This window comes from Callorhinchus milii, unplaced genomic scaffold, assembly GCF_018977255.1.
Source record: "Callorhinchus milii isolate IMCB2004 unplaced genomic scaffold, IMCB_Cmil_1.0 Scaffold5, whole genome shotgun sequence".
Lineage (NCBI taxonomy): Eukaryota > Metazoa > Chordata > Chondrichthyes > Chimaeriformes > Callorhinchidae > Callorhinchus > Callorhinchus milii.
Window position 1 is genome coordinate 60,098,140 of NW_024704746.1, and position 21,200 is coordinate 60,119,339.

Below are 21,200 nucleotides of genomic sequence, written 5' to 3' on the forward strand. Positions count from 1 at the left end.
ATTTCCTTACCAACAATTCTTAAAATTGAATTTGTCATAAAATGCTACTTATGAGACTCTCCTGATGCAAATTGCTGCCACCGCATTTGACAGTAATTCCTTATGAAATGTTTTGATGCTACGATGATTCAAGTTCTTTCTTTTATGTACCATCACAAGGACTTCAACATGAATGGCTCTAGACAATAATAATAATAATCTTGGCATTTGATATAGCACCTTATCATGTCATCAAGACGTCTCAAAGCACTTCACAGAATATACTGTAAAGTGAATTGACTGTATATTTTATGGGCGAAACGCGGCAGCCAATTGCTCACATCAGCGTCCCACAAACAGTTGTGGATTGAATGATCAACTTATTATTATTTTTCAAATAATAGTAACAAAATCTAATAATAGAATCAACACTATTCATCTCAGGAAGTTTGTCCCCTTTGCTGGGACACAGGCAGCAAAGGAGCACTTAGGCTTTTATTTTCATCCAGTGCATTATTGGTACATTGAGGCCCAGTCAAGGTCATTTTGTCATCTGCTGGCTATTGAGTCGAGTGACGCAGGAAATCTATGCATTGTAATTTTAGTGATAATCACATGCATCTAAAGACCTTCTTCGGCAACCCGTCACAGTTTATTTTTAGGGTTTTTACTACCACAAGGAATATTTGTGTAATTGCTGCTAAGCATCAAATGTATATTGGGGAGCGCTATATATAAAACAACCCTCCAATAAATACTGGATAATGGTTTTAATTCCAGGTGAATTCACAACTCCACTGGGTTGTATAAACGTATCTGGGCTCAGCTGGAGTAAATAGAAAAAGATTGCACTTCAACAGATTACCCTGTCAGATGTTGCACATTTTATAGCCCAGAACTGCTTCTAATGAAGCCATAAAACCAGGAGCTAGTTTTGTACAAAGTCATTCTAAAAAATAGTTCATGAAAATCTGAGTGAATAACTGGGATTGCAGTTTAGAAGGCAATTTAATAAGTACAAAAGAGAATGAAATTACATCGGCTCATTGTTATAAATACCTGAGATCAAAACTGAGCACCACATCCTGAATTTAAAAAAATCCTCTGTAAAGAACAAGGTTAAAATGTGTGTTCAAAATCAACTGGCTTCTGAATAACAACGTGTACAAGCCCAGCTGAAAAAGGTCAAAGCGCTAATCATCTTGAATTCATACTTAACAGGGTTCATTATCAAACACTGAAAAATGTCCCATATAGGTTTACTCAGGAGATTCCAGTTTAAAAAGTTAACAGAATGAAGGAACAATGTTAAAATAGTTCGTAAGGACATAAGCATACTTCACTGACTTTGCGAAGTAACATCAGATAGTATTTACAATCAAAATATTGAAAACTCTTCCACCTAATCAATCCAATCGATATAATTTACAAACACAGACTGGTTTTCCACGCTACGTGTTAGAATTGCTTATGTGAAACGTTGCCACAAATGGCGTCATGTCGATGTTACATTGTATTTTTTCTCCCATTTTTGTTGTTGCACTTGCAGATCTGTGAGTGTGTTTAATGGAAAATTGAGCATGATGGCATGAAATGATGAACCCATGTTCCAAGCTGATAGATTCCATAACACATCAGTCCAAACCACGCAGCTCTGATTACAACGCCCAGGGTTTTACTGAGGAATGAAGGAGCAGGGACGCTGTAAAAGAGAAGGCATTGATGAATCTCTCACTTCTCTATCTAAAAAACTTTTATGGAGAGGTTCAGATTGGATATTTTTTTCCTTCCTGTGCTCTCCAAAAGGTTGTAGAATACTCATGGGGGGAGAATTCCACCCGGGTCTACATTTAATCTATTAATATTGCATTTCCGAGAGTCCAGATTTTGGCAAATTAGCCTTGGCTTTAAAATTAATTTTATATTAAGGAATAAGGAAAGCTCACTGCAAAGGTGAGAGTGAATTCAATAATTTGTCAACTTCTGGGGATGATATGAAACACTAGGGTAATAGAGTAAATCTAGACCCAAATTCAAGGATTATTTCTCCCCAACAGAACCAATTTCTGCATCTCTGATTTTTTGCAAAACAATGAAGTTTTTAAATGATTTTTGCACACAGAAATAAAGCAGAATTTCCATTCAGAATAAGTCGGATGGACACGCTACAATCGTATTCTGTGCACTTTCTAGCACTCTTCCCCAATCACATGTATCATAAAGGTGACCTTACACTGTTGGGTCCCCCCAATTTATATTCTCCTGGTATGGTATCGCCAACAGTAAACACTCAACATACTTTATCGTAAATCCTATGAAGAACTTTGAGATGTTCTGTCAATGTAGTATATTGCTGCATCAAATTCAAGGATTATTGGTAATAATAAACAATATATTAATCCTTACATTTGGTGTAGCACCTATCAGGAGGACGTCCCAAAGCGCTTCATAGGATATACTGTAAAGTGACTGTGTGTTTTGTAAGTGAATGTAGTATTATTATGGTGAGGAAGTGCTGCACCAAATTGATGAGTGAAGATTACCTCATTATTTCTTGGATATTTAATTCATTATTCCAGTTTTTCTCAATTCCAGACACGTGACACATTCCAACCACTCCTACTATGACCGATGGTACAAATACTGTGGATTCAGCTGTGAAAAACAAAGAAGAAATCATGGGATCACAGCAGGCAGCTTTGCCAGTTTGGAATAAAGTCAGTAGTATATATATATACATGTGAGGAAAACTATGAAGCTTATGTTTTCAATTATTGGTGGGTAAAATGTGGGATTTCCGATGGGATTCCTTAATAAGGAATTCTATTCAGAAATTCCACTCGAATCTGTCATTAAACCAAGATCTAATCTGCCTTTCTTACTTAGAAAGGAGTTCCAGTAGCAATCTCTCATTTTCTTGTCTCTCAAAAAACAATAGTAATTTGGTCACTCAATCCACGACTGTTTGTGGGACATTGCTGTGCACAATTGGCTGCCGCGTTTCGCCCACAAAATATACCGTCAATTAATTTTACAATATCTTCTGTGAGGTGCTTTGAGACGACTCAACAATGTGATAAGACTATATCAAATGCAAGGATTATTATTATTATTTTAGACCCTACTTGGCTTCATCTTGAACCTTATTAGACTATCGGGACCAAGGTTCCATAAAGTCAGGAAGAAAGCAAAGATAGCAAGATTCATCTAAACAGAGTCAACTGTGACACTCCATGAAAAAGGTTTTATTTGTCATTCAAAGTGAATAGCTGGAGATAGCTATGTCAGAAAAAAGCAGGTTTGCGGGGAGGAATAAAATGGTTGTTTAGATAACCTTTATCTTCTCCATTCATCCAGTGTTTTGGGAATTTATCCATAATTGTCTTAAAATCAGGTTTGTAAAATATATAATGCAAATCTTAAAGAATAAAAACAACATATTTCATATCCATAAAAATTGGAGCAGGTGAGAAGAAATCTTCTTCACTAAAGCGACAGTATCACGGTTAAAGGGGCATTTTTTAAAAATATATTGGACAAGCACAAGCACTTACAGATTATATAGATAGGTATTAGAGGTTATTGGGAAAGAGCAGAGATTTCCCAGGATATTAATCACTCCCCTACTAAAAAAAATGTGGTCACTCAATCCACGACTGTATATGGGACATTTGGGACATTGTCCGATCACCCACAAAATATACAGTCAATCCACTTTACAATATATTCTGTGAAGCGCTTTGACCTGCCTCGAAGACATGATAAGGCTCTATATCAAATGCAATTATTATTATACCAAATGCAAGGATTATTATTATTTTTGTTATAATTACTATCATAATTCGCACAGCACTGGTGTCGATATTCACCTCCAAATAAGTTGAACTTACATATTGAAGTTTGTGGCCGTTCGATGGGCTTTGCAGCCTGCCTGAGCATGTGAGTCAAATAGATATCCCGTTCAGTAATGAGAGTGTGGTAAAAAGAAGGCAAATGTTTACTTATACTCTTCTTCAGCTCCTCCAGAACGTCCCTTTGTTTCAACTTTTCCACAAACTCTTTCCTGGAAAATGTTTACAGAAACGTTATTTGGGAGTGGATTTCTTTGGAAATGAAAGGAGGATGGGATCAACAAGTAAGTGTTGCTAAAATAAAATATTTTCTATTCCCATTTAAGTGGTGTCCTTCAGCGAAACATTAAACTGAGGTCCCATCTTTGCCTTTTTAGGTGGATATTGATCCTGTGACACTATTCAAAAAGAGAAGGGAGTTTCTCCCGGTGTCCTGGCCAACAATCCCCCAAATAAAATTGGTCACCCACTTTTATGGGAGTCTGCTGTTGGCTAACAATTTGCCTACAAATACACAGTCACTACACTTTACAGTATACCTTGTGAACTACTTCTGACGTCCTCTCAAGACGAAAGGCGCTATATCAAATGTAAGGCTTATTAATTTGAAATACTTAGGGTCCCAATATTGATTGACTATCAAGCGATCCACGAATCATCTTTAGCAGAAAAGCATTTGCTTTGTTTCAAGGACATGCTACGATGAACGGCCTTTAAAGCACTAAATTCTTTTATATATCAAACTAATTCCAAGTGTCAATTATTTTTGCAATTTTTAGTTTATAAACATAGACATTCTCCTTTCAATATCTTTTTTACAATCATATATAAATATATTGATCATCAAAAGGTTCCCGGGAATGATCCTTGGTCAAACGTTAAATGCTAAACTCAGTATAGTTTGTTGTGTATGAAGAAAATAATGCAAACTCTGAACTTACTTTAATAGTTTCTTCTGGGTCCCAGTACTATTCTGCTGAGAGTCCCACCTGGAAGGGCAAGAAGCAAGAAAGATAAGGACCAATGGATTAGAGATAGACTCTGTATTTACAATATGAAAAACATAAGTCTTAGTTCTACTTGAAAAAGTAAAGCGAAGGCTTAATCGATTATTCATAATAATAATAATCTTTGCATTTGATATTGCAACTTATCACATTGCCGAAATGTCTCAAAGCGCTTTCTAGGATATACTGTTTGTGGGTGAACGGAATTGATTATTGATTATTCACAGCTAGTGAAAGCATATATAGGAGTCTTGGTAAGTATCTTGTTCTGGATAAATCACAAATAGATTTAGTGAAGTTCAGCAGATCTACTGCAATATATGATATAGGACTAGGTTCAATTTCCGGGTGGGGCAGGTTAGGGCAAAACCTTAGGCAAGTTTCCTTACTCGACACACATGCCTCTGTTTACCTAGCAGTAAGTAGGAATCCAGATGTTAGTCGATTGGCGGATCAGTATCTGGGGGTAATAATCCCTCCAAAAAAGAACAATCATAATAATAATAATGTGGTCACTCAATCCATGACTGTTTGTGGGATACTGCTGTATGCAATTGGCTGCCACATTTCACCCACAAAATACATAATCACTACACTTTACAGTAAATGCTGTGAAGCGCTTTGAGACGTCTCGAAGACGTGATAAGGCGCTGTATCAAATGCAAGGATTATTATTATATATATTATTATATGGAGCTTTCTGTGTAGAGATTTCCTCTATCCCAAAGGACAGGAATTATTTTATCTTACAGTGCCTTCAACATATGCAAGATTCAATTTATTGTTTCTAACTCAGCAAGTTTTGAGTTATGCTTCATTACTACAATTATATTTCAGTCTCTGAATACGGACCCAACGCTATTGAACCCTTTCACAATTGTGTTTTTTTTATATATGTGTAAGATAACAATCTACCCAGCTCATAAAGAGTCCAGTATAAAAGTATACACGGCCTTTTCAATGGTTGTGATAAACTTCATAATATTATTACAAGATCACGATCACAGGATTAATTTGATTGAAAAAGCCCTTCAGCCAATCTGATCTCTTCGCTGCAGAACATCCACCCCGCAGTCAGTCCAATTAGTCCACACTGATGTTTATATTCCACTTGAGTATGATGTTTAATTATAATGTATTTCACAAAATATCACAGCAACAAGCTACTTTTTAGGAGACCAATGCTTTGGTCTCAACCACCCTTCCTGGCAACTTATTCTAGTTGTTAATTCCCCCAAATAACTGCGTAAAATAAAAAAATACTAATTTGCAAGCTTAATAGAGTGTTTAATATTCAATGTATCCAACAAAGCAATATGTCAAGCATATTGTATATATAAATATAATTTATATTTTTGCACGATTTTACATTGCTCTGCACCGATAGAATCACCTTTCAGAATGTGAAGCTGCGCTTAGAAAGTAGGTAATGTTGCTGAGATAATGAACAGAACAGCTGAATTTCCTGATTTAAGGTCACGACAATGTTCAAAGCACAGATAAACATCTTTCCACTACACCACATCATGACATGTGTGCAATGAACAGACAAAGACACAATATATGGCAGATAAACTCCCCTAACCAAATAGAAGTGTCTATTGAAAAAGTAATTGTTTTTTTTGTTGGGGTGGGGTTGCACAATGTTTCAGGGCAAACTATCACAGCACTGAAATGTAGAACTTGAATGTAACATCCCTGAAGAATGCTGACGAGTTTTACCCATACCTGTTTTTCGTGATAATAAAGAAAAGGCTCATGAAACCAAAGCCAAGTTTAGCAATTTCCTGAAGGGAAAGCCCAGCGACAATTCTCTTAAAGGTGATAAAGATAGGTCTGTCAGCCAGGTGCAGTTTACAAAATGGCACTTTTTTTGCCTGAAAGAGAGATATTTCAACAAATGACACAGAATTACATAACAACAAAAAATTGCATTTATATAGTGCTTTTCACATCGGGGGGACATAGAGAGGTGCAGCACAGAAATAGGAGATTTTTGCCCAATTAGGACCGCACTGATGTTTATGCTCCACTTGAGTTTGATGTTTAATTATAACGTATTTAACAAAATATCTGATAATCAAAGAAACTTACAGGACATAAACAGGCATTTTGACCCTTCAAATCTGCACTGGTATTTTGTCACATTATGAGCCATCTACAACAACAACAACAACTTCCACTTACATAGTGCCCTCCACGCAGGCTAGCGGCTCAGAGCGCTTCACAGTGGCGGAGCCTGACTCCGAGCCGGGGGGAGGGGGTAAGGTGGCCCTAAGCACGGTCGAAGAGGAAGGTTTTCAGGCGGGACTTGAAAATGGGGAGAGAGGGGGCAAGGAGGAGGGATTGAGGGAGAGGATTCCAGAGTTTCGGGGCGTAGTGACTGAAAGCGCGACCTCCAATGGTGGGGTGCGGGATGCGAGGGACGAGCAGGAGGCTGGTGCCAGTCGAGCGGAGGCGCCAGGTGGTGGACTGGGGAGTGAGGAGGTTGGAGAGGGAGGGAGGGAGGTGCCAGGGAGTGAAGGGATCTAATCCCACTATCCTCTTCATAACCCACCATCTTTAATACTTTTCATTTTCGAACATCTGTTTAATTCCCATTTTAATAGAATTTATAGACTCTGCCTCACCAGAGGCTGAACAAAAATTGGTGACCTCTCTGTCTTTGTTACTAATCACCCTGATGGAAGGGAAACATAAATATTCTAAAGTTATATCCTTGCAACTAATATAAAGCCATCTTATGTCAAAACATCTCAAAGCAGTGCGCAGAGTTTCCTTTAAAGTGAGTGACTTACTTTTTATTTGCAGGCAAGCGCAGTAAGCAATTTTCCCGTATCAATGTCCCACAAACAGCCATAAAGTGAACAGTCCATTTTATCTGGAGGACTACTGGGCAGGACATCAAAAAATAATACTTTCCTCTCCTTTTGATAATGGCCTGGAGTCTTTAAAGTCATATCAACAACCAGACAGGACTTTGGTTTAGCATCTCATCCAAAGGATGGCACTTCCTCCAGCACCTTATTGAAGAAGATGTTGAGTTCAAAGCTCGGATAAGGAAGTTTGAACCCACATCCTTCTGACTCGGAGGCTAGAGTCAAATGTCTTTCCCATTCAGAGCCAGTAGCAAGCAATGTTAGGAAAGGTGCAATAAATTTCCGTAACTTTATCCTTCAATGTAGTAATAAATTATTATTATACATTAATATTCCAAGATCAGAAGATACTACAAAAAATAACCTTAATGTTAAAGATTTCTGTCTGTTGTATACTAGGCAAAGTAATGTAGTTGGAAACCATTGTTTTGGAATAGCTTGGTAACATTTATTATTAAAGCCTGATTCTTAATGACTTTTCTGCATGAATGACAGATACCCTATTTCTAAACCAGCAAGCATTAATATACTGTATATCAAAATAGTTCTTATTCAGAAGATATCAAATTAATCAATTTAGCTCTCTGAAAATGACTCAAATGATTTTGGCTATAAAGCCAATTGTTTACACTGAAGACAGTCTCCAAGCAATTTTAGGATCACCGCAGTATCCTCATCCATCTGCATTTAATCATTTTCTGGTCTGGAGTTTTACGGTGGCTTTCTTTTTCCAATAATTGGCAGAGGGAACACGATAGCATAAGTTCAGCCTCTTAATAAATCAAATTAAATAAAGGACTGTTTCCAATCATGGAGACAAAAATGGAAACATAAGCTAACTTTTATATCTTTTGAAATATCTTTTAACCACTTCAGAAAGTATGAGCAAGTATTCTGTGTGCCAAAATACCACCCATTCCTACAAAGATGTACATCAGTATTTGACCTTAACAAGTCAGGTAAGGGCATCAGGATTACGATGCTCTGCGCCCAGTGCTCCTACCTCCTTGAATGCGGCTCTCATCTCTCCTCCTGGAAACATTCCCAGCTCTTCTACAACAAAGTTGACTCCCATAATGAACAGGAACTCCAACAACCCCACCTTAACACCCACCTAGTCAATACGTTGAAAGAAAAACACAGTGATTTGCAAGAGTGCCTGCACTTGAAATGAATTACAATACAATACAATATTACATTTGTAAAGCGCCTTTCATGTTGGGAGGACGTCCCGAGGAGCCGGACAGTCAGGTGTTTGGACTTGAGCCGTGGGGTCGGAATCGGGGAATGTGGAGGCCAAGGAGGGTAGGAGGGTGGCCGAAGGCTCGTTGAAGAGGAGGGTATTGAGACGCACCTTGAAGGAGGAAAGGGAGGGAGCAAGGCAAAGGGAACGTGAAATGACGTTCCATAGAGTGGGGACAGAAAGGCTGAAGGCCTGACTGCCGATGGTGGGGTGGGCCGGGCGGGGGACTTGGAGTAGGCCACAGCCTGCTGAGTGGAGGGAGTGGACAGGTTGATATGGACATGGAGTCAGCAGGTCCCAGAGGTAGGGAGGGGCAAAGCCGTGGAGGGCTTTGAAGGTGAGGATGAGGATTTTGAACTCTATCCTTTGGGGGATGGGGAGCCAGAGGAGCCGAGCGAGGGTGGGAGTAAATGACAAATTATTTTCCTATAAGTTCTATTTAAAATGTTTGTTGTTACAAATAAATTACATCTTTATTATTTCTTCTGACTAGAAAAAACTCCATGACTGCTAGGGTGTGCAAACAATGTCAATGAGGATATTTGGAAATGTCACTCAAGTAGGTATCATGTCCGGTTGGCAACATACAAAACTTCACCACCTCTGCTTCATGATACAAAAAGAAGAAATACAGGAAAGAGTGAATACAATACATTATAATAATCCTTGTGTTTGATATAGTGCCTTATCACAACTTGAGAAGTCTCAACGTGCTTCACAGAATACAACTGTAAAGTAAATTGATTGTATATTTTGTGGGCAAAATATTCACCTGCAGTATCTAGGGTACCAATCACATCTTCAGCTATCTATAGAACATATGTCCTGCCAATTGCAATCATCTTGCTCTGTTTTTCCTTTGATTCTCCCCCAAGGCTTTGTTTCTTTTTTCATCCCCTTCACCTGTCTGGTACTGTGCCCTTCCTCCATCTGCTCTGTGCCTGCTCTATCTGCATCAAAGTCACAGCTCTCTTCGTCTTTCTTGCTAACACGGCCAACTCTTCAATGAGTCGTGTCACCTTTCTTGCCCTGATATGAATCAAAGTCTGAACAGTATTTTCCATTTCTCACACTATTTGTGTGCTCTCTCTGAATCAGTTGTCCAACTTAAAGCTACATTAACTGCACAATAAAAAGATGGTTCACAGCTTTTTATTGTGCTTTGTCTGGATAGGACTGCCCTACTGACAGAGACTGGCTTGCAGTGTTCGCAACATCATATACATCCAAACCAACCATCAATAATACCATGGATTACTGTGGATCTCCTTGGAGAATGTTGAATCCTGGGGAAACCTTGCTTACCGCTGTCCAAAGGAGATTGTTTTTTAGACAAGGTACATATTTTAACAAAGCCAAGAGGCTGAAAAATTGAGAGAAAACAATAGAATTCAAATTCAGATCCAAGGCTTATTTGACTGACTAGAACAACAACAACAACAAGATTCCATTTATAGAGCGCCTTTCACGTCGGGAGGACGTCCCAAGGCGCTGTACAGTTCGGTCAGGACCCGAGCAAGGGGGAAATGGTCAGGGTGAGGGAAGGGAGGGAGCGAGGAGGGGGTAGAGAGTCGAGAGGGGAGCTGAAGGCACGGTCAAAGAGAAAGGTCTTGAGACCGGCCTTGAAGGAGGAAAGGGAGGAGGCGGCGAAGGCACTGGGGGATAGAGTTCCAGAGCCGAGGGGCTGAGAGGCTGAAGGCCCGGCCACCGATGGTAGGGCGGTTGGGGCGGGGGATGTGGAGCAGACCGGAGCCAGAGGAACGGAGGGTACGGGCAGGTAGGTAGGGGGATAGTATGTATGTAGTTCAATCTCATCAGGGTGGATTGGATTCAATCCTAGGCCATAACTAGAGCATTGGTCTTCAAACACACTGTTCTACCAAGTCCATCAAATGCACTAGTCTTTTATGTCTTAATATATTTTAGTCATTAAAGAATACAAGGTTTTGGTAACAGTGTACAACACTGGAATTCCGTGGGGTCTTGCGTTATCACCACAAAGCACCAGATTTTGGCTCAGAAATGAAATAGAAACCTGCACCTCCTTTATTTTCCTTAGCAGCAGTTGTAGGTTCACGGTTTCCATCGCCTCCATCAGTTTCTGCTCATCCCAATGCAGCAATGAAACTCTGCTATTACAGAGTTCCAAAATGACCGAGTCTGGCTGCAGTTGTTGGATAGTCTGCAAGAAAAAAAAACAATCCTTTCTATGATGCATCATCAATCAAATAAAACCAATGTATGCTTCTTTTATCTTTTATATAGGAACAGTGGAGCCTCCCTCTAATATTCTCTTTTGAACTATAAGGGTTAGAGATAATAGATATCATACTTTCTCTCCTTAAAGAAAAAGTCAGAACAATGCAAACTATAGGAAAGGCGATGCTTTGTCCACTGTTTTCAAGACGTTTCGTGGGTCAGTGTCATACACAAGAGGATCTCTGGAGGAGCTGCAATTTATTCCCACAGGTACCTTTTCTAGTGCAAGCACCATTTACGCTCCTGTTTTCCTGTTGAATGCTTGTTAGTTCCCATTGCTGCAGATATACCAGGGCAGTATAACTCTACAATGCACTAAATGATTAAGTGTGCAATTGTACCAATAATGTTCCATCTTCTCTCTTCACAGAACAAAGAGAACTCAGTGGAGTTTTTGTCACTTCAGAGGAGCAGCCCACACCTGAACAAGAACCATCATCTACGCTGACAATCGAATGCGGTGCTGACCCAACGCTTCATTGTCAGAGGTGCTATCCATCGAGTTAGATGCACCTCTGACAATGACAATTAACCTCCTTAAAGAGGAAGAGGTTAATTTGAAGAGGTTAATGATCCCATGGCATTACTCATAAAAGTTTATGAGTTTACGCCATTGCTCTAGCCAACTTTTCTCATTCCAACTAGCCATCTCTAGCCACCATGAGAAGCCCTTACCTCAAATGTAAGGATCATCATTATTATAACCACTACTTAGGTCTGTGGGACGCTGCTGCGTGCAATTGGCTGCTGCGTTTTGCCCACAAAATATACAGTCAATTCGTTTTACAGTATATTCTGTGAAGCGCTTTACGACGTCTCGAAGACATGATAAAGCGCTATATCAAAAGCAAGGATTATTTTTATTATTATTTATTATTGTGCTGTTGCTTGTTTAAAACAAAACAGATCCATGTACTTGGGGAAAATTTAGATACGACTGAGAAATCAGTTCATAACATGTAAATTTACTGATGTTTGAAGAATTGTCATCTCGGTCTGCTGTGGAACAATCCTGGATTACCTGCTTTACATCTCTTATGCTCTTCTTACTGACATGTGCAGTGCCAACTAAGTAGACTTTGCAGCCTTCTTCAGTGACGAGTTCAGTCACAGACTTTGGTAGTTTAGGTATCATCTTTCTCTTCCAAATCTTCACTGCCCATAGGAGGTCAAATACTTCTACATAGGCTGCAGATTGAAACAAAAATTACAGATTTATCACAGATAATGGCAACAAAAATTTCAACTGCATCAAAACTCTTCTTAAAACGGTATAATTTTAATTTTAAAAAAAAGGAAAACAAAATTTAGAAAGATTGGATCAAAGTGGAAAATATTACAGGTAATACACCAGGAATGGTATGTTGACATACCATAGAATTATCGTTTCACTTTGCAAGCACTTCCTGTACTGGGAAATTAAATCATCGCCCTAAATTGAGCTACAGGGGAATTTCCGATTGTTGATTTCTGTTTCAAACCACTGGATGCCTTTGCAAGATATCAGTAATGCAATTTCAAACAAAATACAAGCAATGGTTGCAACTAAAACAGGCATGACATGACCAACACGGGACATGTGTTAGAATATAATTTTCCCGATATCTCACTGAGTGAGACAAGCACATTGCCTGGAGCAGCAGGAGGCTTGGCTGTGATTACATTTCTTTCGCCGAGTAAGCCAGTTATCATTGACTGTCCAGAATCGTACATGAAGAATAGCCATTAGGGTGAGGGACTAGAGGGCTGAGGGTTCCAAGTGCATCACAGAATATACCGTAAAGCCAGTTGACCGTACATTTTGTGGACAAAACGCGTTCAGCAGTGTCCCACAAACAACAACAACAACAAGATTCCATTTATAAAGCGCCTTTCACGTCAGGAAGACGTCCCAAGGCGCTGCACAGTTGGGTCATGACCCGAGCAGGGGGGAAATGGTCAGGGTGAGGGGAGGGAAGGGAGGGAGCGAGGAGGGGGGAAATGGTCAGGGGAGGGGAGGGAAGGGAGGGATCGAGGAGGGGAAGAGAGTCGAGAGGGGAGCTGAAGGCTCGGTCAAGGAGAAAGGTTTTGAGACCGGCCTTGAAGGAGGAGAGGGAGGAAGCAAGGCGAAGGCACTGGGGGATAGAGTTCCAGAGCCTCGGATTGAGTCGTGGATTGAGTGACCAGACTCTTATCAGATATATATTTTGAATGGATTATTACTCCCGGAAAACCAATCCACCAATCGACTGACAACCGGGTTCCTACTTACTGTTAGGTAAACAGAGGTACGTGTGTGGAGTAAGGAAATTTGCCCAACGTTTCGCCCTGCCCGGGAATCAAACCCAAGTCCTCAGCTGTTACTAAGTTCAGCACAAGTACAAGAAGCTGTAACCACTGTAGAATTAGAGCATTTTCCAATGTTCAATTTATTATTGAAATAAACATACTTATTTGTTTGAAAGTGTCTGAAGCACTCCACCTCTGTCTTGTTTTCTGTTGAGAATAAAAAAATTGTCAACAACAAGATCTTCTGGAAGAACACTGAGGTCCTTTATTTGACTTCATGTAAAACATTCACCCACAATACATATGCCTGGACAAACCATCTTTGCTAAGTGGCCCAGATCAGAAAACCAGAGTATTTGGGTCTTTTAGTGGCTAGAAGTGTAACTTGGACACATGACCCTGGTTCCCATAGACCTGTGGACTTCATTCTCAGAGACAACCAAACATAACCTTACAGGGAACGTTCTACCTGTCTCTTCTGATATTTTCCTGATATCTCACTGAGTGAGACAAGCACATTGCCTAGTGCAGCACGAGGCTTGGCTGTGATTACACTTCTTTCCCTGAATAAGCCAGTCATCATTGACTGACCAGAATTGTCCATAAAGAATAGCTGTTGAACATTTCCTCTTTGAATCACCCCAAGCACTCCACCATAATGCACACTTCTGACTTAAGAATTTCAGTTACTGTTTCATATCATGGAAAGTTTAGGATAGTTTTGTAACTCTTTCAGATATAGCGATAGTCTGTCCATGTACAGTGAGCTTCTCTTTCACAGGTACTGTTATTTATTGTTATAAACTCTTTCAATTTAGCACCCTGGTACTATGTTAAACATTAAACAGAAGGCAGCTCGCTGATAAAGTTGTGGCTGTGCTGCTTTACAAAGATTACTTATTCCCAGCCTACTTTGATAATTCTTCAAAACCAGTCAGGTATGGATAATGGTGTGTCTAGACGGATCCTCCAACTGAGAATCAATTGTCAAAACCAACCTTTGTCATCATTAATAAGAATTGTTGATTAGATTTGTGCTGTGGTTTTCAGGCACTAAAACCTACCTTAGACCTTGGAATAATTAATAGCTATTTTGTCCCTTCATAATCATTCAACACAAAAATATCCAAACAAGCAATAGAGCAGAAACAACTCAAGGGACTGTACAAGGCAATTTTGAAACACTACAGTGCTTTTTTATTAAATGCTATTTCTCCCTGATTCTACCTCCAAGTGACAAATATAAATTTGTATCATACTCTGTATTGATTTTCAGTATTTGGTTAATTCGTTCCAAAGACTTAAGCAGGTATCATTATTGTCTTAATATGGTGAAGAATGCAAAGTTTCAAAACACATTCAATGTCATTATTTCTTCTGAAACATTGCACCAAAGCAGGATACACTGTGCATCGAAAAAATTCTCCCAAAATTGAACAAATTTAAAGCACCTAAATTCCTAAAGAGTATAAAATCAAAAACCTGCAAGCCTACTTATGTGGCAACTTATTAAGGGGAGAAATTTAGAGTAACCTGGGTCTAGAGTTACTCTAAATATGCAGCATTTTTTAAAGAGTGTCTAGAATTTGGCAAGTGGTTGAATTCAGTCTTAGTTTGGAGGTCGTTTCCTGTTGTTCTTCAAAGAAAAGAAAACCTGCTACAAAATTCAGGCCCCTTGGTTTAACTTCTCAACCGAAGGGTGGCACCTCCGGCAATACATCACACTCCTAGCACTACATTGAAGTGTCAGCATAAACCAAATCAGTTCTAATTCCTGATGTGGGGCTTGAACCCAAAACCTTCTGATTCATAGGCAAGAATACTACCAACTGAGCCAGACTGACGCACATTAATGCCGATTGGTTAGGAATGTAACTTTAAACCACATACAGGATGAGGTAGTCCAACCTACACTCTGGACTATCCTGGTGAAATCAAAGCCATTTAGAGTCCTGTGACTAAGTGGTTAGAGAACTCGCTTTGTATGTCAGAGGGTTATGTCATGGTTTTGATTCGTGGCAGGGTGAAATGTTGGGCAAGTTTCCTTACTCCAAACGCCTGTTTGCCTAGCAATAAGTAGGGACCCAGTTGTTAGTTAATTGGCGGATCGCTTTTCTGGGGGTAATAATTCCTTTAAAATAAATAAAAATAATTTGGTCACTCAATCTACGACTGTTTGTGGGACACTGGTGCAGATTGGCTGCTGCGTTTCGCCCACAAAATGTACAGTCAATTCACTTTATAGTATATTCTGTGAAACACTTTGAGATGTCTTGAAGATGTGATAAGGCGCTATATTAAAATGCAAGGATTATGATTATTATTATTATTTGCCAGTTAATGGGGGGAGATTATGGTATGTATGTGTGTATCTCCTCCCTTATTTTCTTTTGCACAGTACAGTAATGGTACAGGTGCAAGAAGATTGGAGGGAAAATTTTAAATGCAAAATTAATCAGCTTAATAAAAAGAAGTTCAAATAAAACAAACTTGCCTTTCTCTTTTTCCTTCCTGAGAGAATTCTGTAACCCTGAAAAACAAAAAAATTGACAAAGCCTCAGCTGTGTTATGACTGTAACTGAAGGCCCACATTAATAATAGTGCAATTATACTATATGTGCTGATTTGCTGCCAGTGCCATTTTTAGAATGGTGCAAACAGACAGCAAGTGCAGTGTTATACAACCTCCTCCCGCTGCTCTCCATTGAGTCAAATGTTGGCAGAGGTCTCACTCCCGCTGTCAGTGAATTTGATTTATTTTGCCAATTTTTTCCCTTCTTCGTCACACGTGAAGTCATTTGGCTTCTTCCTTTCCCTAAGATACTGTTTCAAGGTCTCTCTCTGGTACGTTGCCAACTCTGATACTTTGCCACATATCTATTATTCATCCATGAGCCTTGTCTGTGTACTATTTAACCATGAGGGAGGGAGGGACGGTGGCATCACAGTTCAGCCTAATCTTATCATCGCATGATGTGAAAGGAGGCATAGAGAGCGTGTATCCTCCACAGGCACACTTCCACTGAGAACAGCTGGTGAGTGAATACTCAACACTCCCCACACAGCAATTTCTACATTTCTGCCAAGCTATTGAGGAAGGCATAGAGCAAAGAGCATGTTTCCTCCGCAGGTACCAGAAGGAAAATCAAAGGTTAAGCCACCCCCGTCTGCTCTCATACGTCTCCATATGGCCAATCATTTGAAGCATTGAAAGAAGCCAAGCACTAAACCAAATTAATTCTGCTGCACAAAATTTCACAATGTATGTTGGGAATGGGGCTTTGGTTAAAAGCATTATTATAATCCTTGATATCGCGCTTTATCGCACCATCAGGACATCTCTCATCACTTCACATGATTTTTACCGTGAAGAGTTATGACTTGTACTTGTGGGCAAATTGCCATCTGTGGCCTTGGCCTTCAAAATACATTCACTGAAATTTACAGCAAATGTGAAGATTTTTGAGACTTCCTCCTTATGTGAAAGGCACTATATTAAATGCAAGATTTATTATTTATATTATAAGTGAGGTCATGAAATAAACAGTCTTATCTGACTGTAATTACAAAAGGTATCAATCATACCTCCTCCACCACCCATTTGATAACCCTCCCTACCTTGTTGTGTTGATTTCGCAGCATCACTGAATTTATTTTCTTTTATCAGATAGATGGGGTTCTGTATGAAAAATAACAAATGAAGTTAAGCAGATTGATGGAAAACCCACTTCACACAAAACTGGCCATATTTCACAACTCATTGGGTAGCTTAATCATCACATGAAACTCATAAAACACAACTGAATTTGGCCTAATGACTGATTAAAAATACATTGTTTGCAGCCTTGTTTTGGGATAACTATAAACTTTTGTATGCTTCAGTGTCAAATAAAAGTATTGGAGCAATTCCGGATACATTGAATTACTGTATAATAATAATAACAATCTTTACATTTGATATTGTACCTTTCACTTCAAAACAACAGCTCAAAGTGCTTCACAGAATTTACTGTGAAGTGCAGTGGCTATATTTTGAAGGCAAACACAGTAGTCAATTTGTGCCTAGCAAGATCCCATAAACGTTTCTGGAGGGGTTGTTGTCCAGGACACCAGGAGAAAATCCATCAATCCCTCAGATCAAATTGAGGAGTAGAAGTAGAAAGAGAAAGATTGGGCTGGTGCCACCTTGTTACTATTCAATGCTTTAAAGCAGGTTTCGTTTGTGACACCAAACACTGCGAATTGCATGGATAATTAACGTCAGTCTCTAATTAAGGAAAACTACAAGTTATTACTGCTTGATCAAGGTAAAAAAATTCACTTTGATAAAGAATTGACCAAATGTTTGTGTTTAAACTCAGCATGATTATTACCCCTCAAACCAGGACAGTGCAGTTTATGGCACAGCCAACATTGCTGGGGCACTTTCAACCATGTCACAGTTTCATCAATCAAGTTTACAGGAATGATCAGAAAACAATAGAAAATCTATGTCAACATTTATGATTTAGTTTCAATCCAAGCTGTTTGTTTCACTTCTGGATTCAGTGAAAAACTGGTTTCTGTTCAACTTTCCTCATGATAATTCCTTGACTTTCTTGCATATCAGACTGCTTGTACGTCTTGTACATTTTGTTTTGGGGGAATAATAATAATCCTTACATTTGATATACCGCATTATCATGTCTTTGAGCGCTTCACGGAATATAGTGTAAAGTGTAGTGACTGCATATTTTTTGGGTGAAACGCAGCAGCCAATTGCACACAGCAATAATTCTCACCTTGATCAACGGGTGTAGCTGATTTTCTGCAATTCTCTTCCCAAAAGCGGAAATGTTACCAAAAATCAAATAATAATCCTTGCATTTGATATAGCACTTTTCACGTCTTCTAGACGTCTCAAAGCGCTTTACAGAATAGATGAATAGATTGTAAAGTGAATTGAATGCATATTTGTGGGCGAAACACAGCAGCCAATTGCGCACAGCAGTGTCCCACAAATAGTCGTGGATTGAAGTGACCAATCTATCATTGTTTTTTTTAGAGGGATTATTATCAGGCGTGTGGAGTAAGGAAACTTGTCCAAGGTTTCACCCTGCCGGGAATCGAACCCAGGTCGCTCGCGAGTGCTCTAACCACTGAGCTACAGGACTTTAGTGCTCTGTTGTGCAATTCATAGTGAGAAACGGGATTTATATTTTCCAAATTATTCTCGCTAGTGGCTAAGGGCAGCTTGTCAATCAAACCCTTACATTGCGTTCCCCTCCCTGAACAACATAAGATTTTATTAGTGTTCAAGAGAAGAAATTATCAAGTGGCCAGCTCTTCAAATAACACTAAAACTGGTTCTTTAAAAGTTCAAGTGCTTTTAAGTAACTAAACATTTGTGGAAACTAAATTCATTCAAATTGTTTCAATTTTGTTTGACTACAAATACAGTTGCTATTCGCTATACTTTGCAGTAAATCTTGTGAAGCACTTTGAGACAAATAGATTAGGTGCTTTGTCAAATGCAAGGATTATTATTACTTATACTGATGCTCCATTTGTTTAATTGATATCCTGGACTACCCACCTAATCCATGTGATTTCATAGTCCAATAGTTTTATCTTCCACTGGGTGTGCATTGCAAGTCAATAGATTTTTCACAGTGAATTTGCACAAAACAACACATCATAAACTGATCATGATGTTTTCTGCTATTGAGAAATGGAAAGGGAAACAAGTATATTGGAAACTTTTGACACTCCCTTTCAATAACATGGCAAGTGGGGATTACCAGTCTAAACTTCAGATCACAAGACTGATCAGAAAATAATCTTCCCTTTTCTACCCTTTGCTGTAGAGCTAGTTTACCAGCAAACTACAGTATACACAAATTTAAGGTCAATTTTGCGAATTTAGCATCAACCATTTAAGGGTTACACCAATAGGGCTTGCCTTTAACCAGTGGAATGAATTAGTTAATAAACAAAAGGGTGACAAATGTGGTATGTGATGCAATAATTATCACAAGCAATATTGTTTTGGGAGATAACCATACAATCTAATCCAAACCTGTTTTTAAGTAATAATCAACATGTTTCTGAGTGAACATTCCAGCCCTTTCCCTCTTCCACTGACCCACTTCAGTACAATGATTTGGACTGAAGCCAATTTCTGCAGACTGACAATTTGTCCTCTTTCCCTCTCTCGCGCGCTCTCTCACAAAAGGAAATGCAGGCTTGAGAACATGTCAAGGTGTGTGTAGCAATATCATGGCCTGATGCCTCTTTGTTTACCAATCTATCAATTTATCTATCTTGCACTCGCCCCGCAAGCAAGAAGACCTGTGGAGTCCTGTAGCTTAGTGGTTAGAGCACTCGCCTCACAAGCGAGACAACCCTGGTTTGATTCCCGGGCAGGGCGAAACATTGGGCAAGTTTCCTTACTTCATACGCCTCTGTTTACCGAGCAGTAAGTAGGAACCCGGGTGTTAGTCAATTGGCAGATCGCTTTGCTGGGGTAAAAATCCCTTCAAAGAAAGAATAATAAAAATTTGGTAACTCAATCCACGACTGTTTGTGGGACACTGCTGTGCGCAATTAGCTGCCGCGTTTCGCCCACAAAATATACAGTCAATCCATTTTACTGTATATTCTGGGACATGCTTTGAGATGTATCGAAGATGTGATAAGGCGCTATATCAAATGCAAGGATGATTATTATTATTATTGGTCATTGGTTAGTTGCCACCCATAATTATTATTTGTCAGTCCAGTTGCATGGAATATCAGCCAAAATATGATGGAGATACACTAGTGTCCAATGTGATACTACATTTTTCTGCCATATAATGCTGATCTCAGAAGTACCTGACTGAGATCATTAACTTACAAGCATCAAGCAACTTGTTCTCTGTTTTGTAAAGCAGCTTTACGTCTGCTCATGAAATAGGAAAGGATTGAAAATGACAATATGCAACATTTCATAACATGAATAAATGGCCCAAAAATATAACCGTAAAACATAAAAGTAAAAACAGTATTTGAATATTACATTTGCAATGTTTCGAGCAATGGAATGTACATGAAGAAATGCCTTTGGCTCCATAACGTTTTAGGGATATCTTCAGCAGGTTTGCAAACTATTTAAAATAATAAATAAAATGAATATCCCATCTTTCTCGCCAGTATAAGTCCAAATACTGTAAGGTTGATAAGATTATACTGTATTATACAAGGTGATATACTTAGCAACAGAATGTCAAAATTGAATCAATCCTTTATGGTGGTATTGGAGTTTTGGTAACCCTGTTCCTGAGCCAGACAGGTTAACAGTACTCCGGGGCAATGCTGATGGTAGTTCTGCCAGCCTATTTCCATGTGCATCTGGCATTACACAGAATTCTCAGTTTGGTTTGAATACCTCTAAGCATGGTAATGTGTTTCCACATGTGTCAGACACCGGACTGACCAAAAAAACTCAACACGCCAAGGTTAATAAGTTTGCCAGAACAGCAGAACATGCAACACATTTACCCAACAAAGCTGGCAGACTCTCTAATTGTAGTATTTCTGCCTTCGTCCTTCGTCAAGTCTCTGAATTCACCTTGTAACCATTTCTTGTAAAATGAAAATAAATAAGGACTTACAGTACTTCGAAATGTCCTGCTTCTTCACTTACACCTGAATGAAAAGTGAATGATTTCTGTAGAAAACTACAGTGAAAATG

At 39.1% G+C, this 21,200-nt stretch overlaps 1 protein-coding gene across 3 annotated transcripts; it reads right to left on the minus strand.

The window, feature by feature from the left end:
• Positions 1–958: 958 nt before the first annotated feature.
• On the minus strand, positions 959–21,196 carry LOC103177022 (traB domain-containing protein). Of its 3 annotated transcripts, none has more exons than XM_007890959.2 (12): positions 21,121–21,196; positions 17,105–17,165; positions 15,981–16,016; positions 13,648–13,693; positions 12,240–12,406; positions 11,001–11,141; positions 8,720–8,830; positions 6,566–6,714; positions 4,772–4,819; positions 3,870–4,042; positions 2,523–2,634; positions 959–1,681 (listed from the first exon to the last, which is right to left on the minus strand). In XM_007890959.2, exons 2-12 carry the CDS (start codon positions 17,126–17,128, stop codon positions 1,543–1,545), a joined length of 1,146 nt encoding a protein of 381 aa, XP_007889150.1. In that variant the 5' UTR covers positions 17,129–17,165; positions 21,121–21,196; the 3' UTR covers positions 959–1,542. The 3 variants fall into 3 exon arrangements, with proteins under 3 accessions (XP_007889150.1, XP_007889148.1, XP_007889147.1); XM_007890957.2 differs by having other exon boundaries at positions 10,995–11,141; positions 21,121–21,180; XM_007890956.2 differs by lacking the exon at positions 21,121–21,196 and adding an exon at positions 21,008–21,080 and having other exon boundaries at positions 10,995–11,141.
• Between the last annotated feature and the right edge of the window lie 4 nt (positions 21,197–21,200).

What these genes read in the sequence shown, in the direction of transcription:
- LOC103177022 (XM_007890957.2), bottom strand. Translation starts at nt 17,128, where the DNA reads ATGCTGCGAAATCAACACAACAAG. An exon ending in TGAGAGCCGCATTCAAGGAG is followed by an intron (nt 6,715 to 8,719) that starts GTAGGAGCACTG and finishes TCTCTCTTTCAG; the next exon opens with GCAAAAAAAGTGCCATTTTG. An exon ending in TTTATTATCACGAAAAACAG is followed by an intron (nt 4,820 to 6,565) that starts GTATGGGTAAAA and finishes TTGCCCTTCCAG; the next exon opens with GTGGGACTCTCAGCAGAATA.